The following is a 10,000-nucleotide window of genomic DNA, read 5'->3' on the forward strand; positions in this document are numbered from 1 at the left end:
CCTGTGTGCGACTGTGTGCATTTTGCCACAACCCTTTGCCTGTGTGCGACTGTGTGCGTTTTGCCACAACACTAGGCCTGTGTGCGACTGTGTGCGTTTTGCCACAACACTTGGCCTGTGTGCGACTGTGTGCGTTTTGCCACAACACTAGGCCTGTGTGCGACTGTGTGCGTTTTGCCACAACACTTGGCCTGTGTGCGACTGTGTGCGTTTTGCCACAACACTCTGCCTCTGTGCGACTGTGTGCGTTTTGCCACAACACTAGGCCTGTGTGCGACTGTGTGTGTTTTGCCACAACACTAGGCCTGTGTGCGACTGTGTGCGTTTTGCCACAACACTTGGCCTGTGTGCGACTGTGTGCGTTTTGCCACAACACTAGGCCTGTGTGCGACTGTGTGCATTTTGCCACAACACTAGGCCTGTGTGCGACTGTGTGCGTTTTGCCACAACACTCGGCCTGTGTGCGACTGTGTGCGTTTTGCGCAAGGGTTTGTGTGCACATGTGTGTGGTTGCCTTGACAAATCTATTCAAAACCCCGGCCTCCCCGCCTCCATTGGTGGTGATGGCGGCGGCGGCGCTGGTGGAGGAGGGGGGAGGGCCCTTTGAAAGACTCCCCCCCCCCCCCCCCTCTCTCTCTCTCTCTCCAGCCCCCCTTCAGCCCACTGCTCCACAGCCCAGCTGACATCTTCCTCCAGACAGACTGAATGAATTAAAAGAGATACAATGAGACACTTGATGTAGCAGTCAAGGAGCCCCACTGCTTCTGCAGCGCTCCACGCCGCTGTGTGCGCCCTAAAGCCCGCGCACACAGGACAGCACATCTAGGCCAAAGCAAAGGATCTAAAAATACACAATACGCCAGTGTTTACCCAGATGACTTGTCATCTCCCCCAACTCTACCCCCCCCCCCCCACCCCTCCTCTTCCTCCTCCTCACCTCTCCTACTATCCCCCCTCCCCCTCCCCCCAGTCACACGCCCCGTCTGACTGCGAGCACTTTCGATTGACAGGGCTGGAGAAAATTAAAGATGGAGGAAAAGAAGGGTTTTTTAGTTTCTTTTCATTTTGTTCGATACGGAGGTGACGGATCACGCATGAGCTAAGCTCTATTTCAACAGCACACAAAGCTTGAACACACGTCTCCTGTGTACAGTACTTGTTGCTGTTGTTTGTTCAGGCTTTGTGAACATGGACCAGGTGTTTCGTCAGACTCGTCTCCACCAGTGAATTTCCATATTTGGGTGAGAAGAAGCTGGGGTAAATAAATGGCTGTGGGACTACAGAGGCTGTAGGAGAGGCAGGGTAGACGCTAGAGGAAGACGTGTGGCTGGATGGAGATGGGCCCACCGGTAAACAACCGTGCAAAAAGTGAGACAACAAATGAAGCTGAGACAGGAGTGGGCTCTGTGGTCGCTTTGCAATATGCCTCAACCTCCTATTGTTTCTTATTTCTCATCTTTTTTTAGCCAGGTGAGTCTCACTGAGATGGAAATCTCTTTTCTTCAAGGAAGCCCGGGGGCAAGTCTTACACATATGCAAATGCAAGCAGAGAACACAGTCTTACACCTGCATACATATGCTATATCTTACTTGCAGACATGTGTATGTACGCAGAGCCCAGAAACAATTGGCCCACGCACAATTGTTCGGATGATGACGGGCCTGTGTGTGTGTGTGTGTGTGTGTGTGTGTGGGATGGGGGGGGTCATGGGGGAGGCTCTGTGTTGGGCAGTGACAGCTATGCAGAAGTGTGATGTGACCCAGGGTTTTAGTGTGTCTGTCTGCCGTGTGTGTGTGTGTGTGGGGGGTGTGTGTGTGTGTGTGTGAAGTAGGAGTTGGCTCACAGATTGGTCCACCCTGTCCCTTCTATGTCATGGCCTTGAGAGAGAGAGAGAGAGAGAGAGGGTCGGGGAGGGCAGTGCACGTGCACATGTGTGTGTTTGTGCGTGTGTGTTTGAGTTCGGAGGGTTCACGAATGACAGAGAACGCTAACACAGCTTCGTGGGGGACCCCCCGCTATGCAATCACACACACGCACACGCGCGCACACACACACACAAACACACACGCACACACACACACACACGCACGCACGCACACACACACCACCGTAATGGCTGTCAGGGGCCCAGGGTGAAAGTAAACAAGGGCAGATAAGCAGTGATTCAGAAGGACGCCAGCTGCACATTCTAATCTCTTTACATTTTCTCTTTCTTCTATTGAACTTTTATCTTATCTGGGGAACGTCTTCTCCGTGCATTCCTCCCTCTCTCCGTCTCTCCCTTTCTGCCTTGTTTATGTTCTATCCTTACAAGCCCCAGCAGCACAGCAGTCCACACTGCACACACAGCACAGCAGTCCACACTGCACACACTGCACACACAGCACAGCAGTCCACACTGCACACACTACACACAGCACAGCAGTCCACACTGCACACACTACACACAGCACAGCAGTCCACACTGCACACACTGCACACACAGCACAGCAGTCCACACTGCACACACTGCACACACAGCACAGCAGTCCACACTACACACACTGCACACACAGCACAGCAGTCCACACTGCACACACTGCACACACAGCACAGCAGTCCACACTACACACACTGCACACAGCACAGCAGTCCACACTGCACACACTGCACACACAGCACAGCAGTCCACACAGCACACACTGCACACACAGCACACACTGCACACAGCACAGCAGTCCACACTGCACACACTGCACACACAGCACAGCAGTCCACACTGCACACACTGCACACACAGCACAGCAGTCCACACAGCACACACTGCACACACAGCACACACTGCACACAGCACAGCAGTCCACACAGCACACACTGCACACACAGCACAGCAGTCCACACTGCACACACACTGCACACACAGCACAGCAGTCCACACTGCACACACAGCACAGCAGTCCACACTGCACACACTGCACACACAGCACAGCAGTCCACACTGCACACACAGCACAGCAGTCCACACAGCACACACAGCACACACTGCACACACTGCACACAGCACAGCAGTCCACACTGCACACACTGCACACACAGCACAGCAGTCCACACTGCACACACAGCACAGCAGTCCACACTGCACACACTGCACACAGCACAGCAGTCCACACTGAACACACTGCACACAGCACAGCAGTCCACACTGCACACACTGCACACACAGCACAGCAGTCCACACTGCACACACTGCACACACAGCACAGCAGTCCACACTGCACACACTGCACACACTGCACACACAGCACAGCAGTCCACACTGCACACACTGCACACACTGCACACACAGCACAGCAGTCCACACTGCACACACTGCACACACTGCACACACTGCACACACTGCACACACTGCACACAGCACAGCAGTCCACACTACACGCTCAAACAGGGGGAAACACACTCGGATGCCTTGTCATCTGCCGACTCAGAGATGAAACAAAATACAAACACACCAGCTCTATTATAACATGCTGCTGTTAGCGTTTATTAGCCACACGTGTGATTGAACCCAGAAGATGGAGAGGAGGGACCAGGGGCCACACAGACAATCTGAAGGAAGATAAAGACAGCAAAAAAGAGGATAAAGAGCTCCTCTTCTCCACGTTCTGACAGTAGAGTTGTCAACCACGGGAGGCTGGAGAGGACTGGGGGTGTTTGCAGGGGGTTATGGGTCAGCAAGCTGGGCAGACGCCCCCCTCCCCAGCCCCCACCCCTCCCAGGGCACCCGCTGATCCACCGCAGTATAAGAGCCCCAGCCCTCCACCACAAACAAACCCCAAGCTGTCTGAGCAACATGTCACAGCGCTTTTAATTGCTTGTTCCTGTCTCTCTCTCTTTCTCTCTCTCCCTCGCTCTCACTCTCTCTCTCTCACACACACACCACACACACACACACACACACACACACACACACACACACACACCTCTCTACTCTCTCTTTCTCCCTTGTCTCTCCCCTTGTCTCTCCCAACCGTCCCCCCTCGCTTTGTCTCTTTCTCTATTTCCACTCGTCTCTCAATTTACCCTCCTTTCTCTCTCTCTCTCTTTCTCTATACCCGTCTCTGTCATTTCTCTCTCTTTCTCTCCCTCTCTCCCTCTCACTTTCAATCCAATGTACTTTATTTGCATGAAAGTAAAGAACAATATTGCCAAAGCATCAAGATAAAAGATAAAATACATGAACTCCCTCCCCCCTTGTATTTATGTGTCTGTGTGTGTGTATGTTTGTGAGAATGACAGTGGAGGATGTGGGTTGTTGCATATTCTTCTCCCATACCCAAGACCCCCCCCCCCCCCCCCCCCCACACACACACACACACACACACACACACACACACACACACACACACACACACACACACACAGTGAGAATCAGTAGTCTGTGTGGAAGTCATTAGTGGTTTGGCTCTAAACAACACACTGTATATCTTGACAGAGAGAGAAGTCTTCCATCGTCAATGTGTCCCCTCTGTGCTGTGTGCTCTCTTCACAGCGCTGCTGTAACTGGGTGTCCAGTCCAGAGCCGCTGGACTCGCCGCTGGAGCCCATGCTGCCCGACTGCCCCCGCGTCTCTGCAGGTAGAGACCCTCCTGTCTACATGTGTGATGCTCACAGTGATGATGTGATTACCTCTTATGTGATGATGTCCTTACATCACAGTCACTTACAGTCGCCAAGTACAATGGCTGCACTGGGAATTTGACGTGGTTAATTGGTGCGGACTCGTTAGAAGATCAAATGTAACGGGACCTCATATATATCAAGAGGTGTGACAGTAGGCTCAAACTAAACATGCAACCAGCATACATTCAAACTGCCTGCTACTGTCAGTTGCTTTAAAAGTGTCAGTGGTCTCAGTTTAATGTAGCCTGTCAATGATGTCAATACAGCAATGGCCTTTGTGCCCTGGCATGTGGCCTTGTGTTAGTAAGAGTAGTGATGGGGAGAGTATGACTGGTACTGTAGTCCAGTGTACCAGAGGCTCACAGTCCACTATGAGCTCCAGTCAGTGATCTTCATAGGGCAAACAGCCACACATATACATAATAAGCATTCATGTTTTCAGAAACAATTAAAGTTTGCTTAAAATCCTCATATGACATCAGTTTGATAACACTTAAGCCCAATTTAAGCTTCGTCTGCCGACACTTTTGAAACGGTTGCCGACAGAAATGAGGACTTGAGTCGACACTTTCAAGTGTCGGCGAGCAGTGTCTGCTACCTGGTGAAATGTCTAGTGTCGCTGACTACATCATAGTATCGCGCAAGTATGATTGGCTATATAGACGGCATGCGCTTGACTTCCTTGTTTTGGTTGGGGTCCGCCCGCTAGTTTTCGCTCGATTGAAATGAATGAACGTGTCCCCGCTATTTTTATCAGCCTGTCCTTGATGTATGACTTCGTGAAAATCACAAAGAACGTCGTGACCAATTTCCCAGAGAGAGAGGTGGTGAGTTGTGTGGTTGTGTGCTGTTTATATGCAGCTGCAGCCAAGTACATTACATCTTGCCTCCGAGGTGGTTTCACTGTGCATTTCGTTCCTTCTCTTCTCTTGTCTGTCTGCAGCTGCTTATAGCGTTCGAGTGTCACATGACCGTTGAACCGAGGCGAACGTCCTCTGAAGTATAAATGCAACAGCATGAGCGACACTTTCTTTTTCGTCTGCGACCATGTGCTGAGCGACACTTTATAATAAGTATAAATTAAGCTTTAGTGTGCTGTAGCTCTATACAATTACTTTAGGTCATAAAGTTTCAGGTGGGTAAACTAAGTTTAGGTGGTCTTTCCTGTCCACTGCATTCCTGGTCACAATCATGAGTAAGTTGTCCCTCCTTGGTCCGGAATAGGACCAACTTCAGAATGCCACAAAACATTCCCAGTGCAAAACAAGTCCAGTTGTGTAGATAAATAGTAGTCCACGTGCAGATTAGCAAGGTTCAGTCTGTCCAGGGTCATGTGTGTTTACTGTGTGTGTGTGTGTGTGTGTGTGTGTGTGTGTGTGTGTGTGCGTGTGCGTGTGCGTGTGTGCGTGTGTGTGGTGGTATTATTGGTAGCCGCTCAATATGGAGGAGGTGCTGCTTTTTGTACCCATGAAGTGAATACTGAGCGTTATCTTGTCTAACTTACAGTATAACTGTATTTGTCAACCTGCCATCGTCATCATCCTGTGTGTTGTTATCCTTTGTGTAGGCATTATTGTGGTTGCCATTTGGGCACTTATGTAACTGTGTGTGTGTGTGTGTGTGTGTGTGTGTGTGTGTGTGTGTGTGTGTGTGTGTGTGTGTGTGTGTGTGTGTGTGTCAATGTGAGATCATGTTTAGGCGTGTGGGCTGGAGTTGAGGTCTGAGTAGGACTGGGTGAGGGTCATGGTTGGTGTGGGGTGGAGTTGAGGTCTTAGTAGGACTGGGTGAGGCTCATGGTTGGTGTGGGGTGGAGTTGAGGTCTTAGTAGGACTGGGTGAGGGTCATGGTTGGTGTGGGGTGGAGTTGAGGTCTTAGTAGGACTGGGTGAGGCTCATGGTTGGTGTGGGGTGGAGTTGAGGTCTTAGTAGGACTGGGTGAGGCTCGTGGCTGGTGTGGGGGTGGAGTTGAGGTCTGAGTAGGACTGGTGAGGCTCATGGTTGGTGTGGGCTGGAGTTGAGGTCTTTGTAGGACTGGTTGAGGGTCATGGTTGGTGTGGGGTGGAGTTGAGGTCTCAGTAGGACTGGGTGAGGCTCATGGTTGGTGTGGGGTGGAGTTGAGGTCTCAGTAGGACTGGGTGAGGGTCATGGTTGGTGTGGGGTGGAGTTGAGGTCTCAGTAGGACTGGGTGAGGCTCATGGTTGGTGTGGGGGTGGAGTTGAGGTCTTTGTAGGACTGGTGAGGCTCATGGTTGGTGTGGGGTGGAGTTGAGGTCTTTGTAGGACTGGTGAGGCTCGTGGCTGGTGTGGGGGTGGAGTTGAGGTCTTTGTAGGACTGGTGAGGCTCATGGTTGGTGTGGGCTGGAGTTGAGGTCTTTGTAGGACTGGTGAGGCTCATGGTTGGTGTGGGGGTGGAGTTGAGGTCTTTGTAGGACTGGTGAGGCTCATGGTTGGTGTGGGCTGGAGTTGAGGTCTTTGTAGGACTGGTGAGGCTCGTGGCTGGTGTGGGGGTGGAGTTGAGGTCTTTGTAGGACTGGTGAGGCTCATGGTTGGTGTGGGCTGGAGTTGAGGTCTTTGTAGGACTGGTGAGGCTCATGGTTGGTGTGGGCTGGAGTTGAGGTCTTAGTAGGACTGGGTGAGGGTCATGGTTGGTGTGGGGTGGAGTTGAGGTCTTTGTAGGACTGGTGAGGCTCATGGTTGGTGTGGGGTGGAGTTGAGGTCTTAGTTGGACTGGTTGAGGGTCATGGTTGGTGTGGGGTGGAGTTGAGGTCTTAGTAGGACTGGTTGAGGGTCATGGTTGGTGTGGGGGTGGAGTTGAGGTCTTAGTAGGACTGGGTGAGGGTCATGGTTGGTGTGGGGTGGAGTTGAGGTCTTAGTAGGACTGGGTGAGGGTCATGGCCATTGGTCGAAACTGTTCAACTGTTGCAGTGGTGGGTGAACACGTCTCACGCACACGTGCCGATTAGGAGAAGCAAACGAGTTGTGTCTGTTTCTATGTTGGTCTTTCTCTCTGCCATGCCCTCTCCTCCTCTCTTTTTCTGCATCCACTCTGTCTCCTCTCTGTTAATCCTCTCCTGTGGTGTTTGGCTCTCTGTCCCTGTGCCCTCTCTCTGCGGCTGTCTGGCCTTGATGATGTCACGGCCATCATGAGAATGTGTCCTTAATGTAGGATTAGTGATGAAAGCTGTAATCCTGATAAGAGATGATGATTGTGGCGTTGTTTGAACAGTGACACACATGCATGGAGGCTCAGGCACACACAGAGACACACATGCATGGAGGCTCAGGCACACACAGAGACACACTTTAAGAGTCTTTAAAGGCTCCATCCACTGTATTGGGTCATTTTTAAGATCTTTCATGTGTTTCGGAATCATGCCCTGACCATGTTGATTAGCCACACTGTTCGCCAAATATATTTTGACAAATAACCTAATTTTGTGTTCAAATCCAAAAGGTAAGCTGTTGCTCAAATGTAATTATGACGTATGACTCCATGAAACACTATTGGTGACAGGTTACGTCAATTGCATTGACATAACATGCCAGGACGAACTGGCATGTTCATTAGCTAGCTAGCTGTTAGTAACCTTAGCTAAGTCAACTGCCTGCTGCTGTAACCACTTCGCCGGCTCAAAACGCCACGGAGTGACCAAAAGTATTGCTTGTTAACCAGTTTAATGCTATAATGCGGCTTGTAGCTAAGCTAACGTTATGTCGGTTCCCAGCTATAGCGCAGACAAAGAGTATTGAAGGCAAGAGACAAAGCTCTTGTACTTCTTTTGACAACAGCGCTGCCGCCATAATGTTGCAGTGGAACAACATATTAGCCTTCAGTTCTTAGCAATGTAAGATCTTTGGCTCAGAATCAGATGACGTGCGATCATACAGCAGTGTTTAGAACGTTGAACCGACCGTTCTCCAGGTAGAAAGAGCTTTAAGGCTGTGTGCGATCAAAGCACCTGTGTTGATGCATTTGTTTATGTGCACATGTTGACGCATGGCACATACCCACCCATCCTGTGTGCTCACATCCTGGTCTCCCATCATCACCCAGGTGGTCCTGCGCTCTCTCTCCTCTCCAGCCCCTCAGTGACATCATGGTGAATGTATAGGTCATCACACACACGCTCCACATGTCAGTGAATACATCTCTCATCCCGCTATCTCCTCTTGGCCACTAAAACACCATGTTCCACATGGAGCTGCATGCGTGGGCGGGTGGGTGGCCTTAGCATCTACGAGTGAATCAGCTCCTTGAAATGTCAGCTGGCTCTCAATACAAAACCTATATCTATTTCATGTTCAAATGTCAGTTTCTTTTACCTTGATTTTATATATATATATATGTGCTGAACACCAACAGCACACTGCTGTGGGTCAAAAGATTAACGTTTGAGATAACGTTTGAGATATCGATACCTTTACTTTTTGAAACTCTTTGCATGCCTAGCTCTGTTTCATCACGGACCTGTTTGACATAGTATCCATCTGTATGTATGCACTATTGACTTGAGCTACTTTAAGTGAGCTGAAAAGAGGTTCTGTTAACATAGCTGCCAGCTCAGCTTGTCTCTGCTCTTTTGGCGGTGGCTTCTCATGTCAAAGGTTGACGCGGTCGTCTTTGTGCCCGTGGCTTCCTGGCAGGTTCACAGGCAGCGGCCATTGTGGTGAGAGTCACTGCAGAGCAGCTGAGGTGACAAGGTTGAGGGAAGGCTGTCAGGGCATCATGACCCTGTGCTTCATTCAACACACACACACACACACACACACACACGTGTGCACACATGTGCTCGCGCGCACACACACACATGCACGTGTACTGTGCACACACACAGACACTCACACGCAGCTCCTGATAGTCACCTCCTCTGCTGCCATGACTGCCGTTGTGTGTTGCTATGGCAAGAGTATGTGTGTGTGGGTAGGTGGGGGTAATCAGGGTTGACCACAAAGTGTCTCAGCAACAGAAAACAGACCACTGAATCCTTGTTGTCACTCACACACACACACACACACACACACACACACACACACACGCGCGCGCACACACACACACACACACACACACACACACACACACTCGCAGACTGTGTGTGTGTGTCTGCGGCAGAAACACACACACACACACACGCAGACAGACACACTCACGCACATGCAGTCTCACACACACACACACACACACACACATACACACACACACACACACACACACACACACACGCATGCAGACACACACTCGACACACATCACAGTTTGTACCATCGCTCTAGTTTGGAGCCAGACTGCGCCAGGCCCGGGGCGACTGTGCTGCTGTGGAGAATGGCATGTGATCACACACACAC

At 50.8% G+C, this 10,000-nt stretch overlaps 1 protein-coding gene across 1 annotated transcript in view; it reads left to right on the forward strand.

Moving 5' to 3' along the window:
- The window catches only part of arb2a (ARB2 cotranscriptional regulator A), a 237,176-nt gene that overhangs the window by 158,664 nt on the left and 68,512 nt on the right, over positions 1-10,000 (forward strand). Inside the window, exon 9 of the mRNA XM_083644566.1 lies at positions 4,530-4,614. Within this exon, the coding sequence (XP_083500692.1) occupies positions 4,530-4,614 (85 nt within the window). The remainder of the gene's footprint in view (positions 1-4,529; positions 4,615-10,000) is intronic.

Source organism: Poromitra crassiceps (assembly GCF_964638095.1).
Source record: "Poromitra crassiceps genome assembly, chromosome: 10".
Lineage (NCBI taxonomy): Eukaryota > Metazoa > Chordata > Actinopteri > Beryciformes > Melamphaidae > Poromitra > Poromitra crassiceps.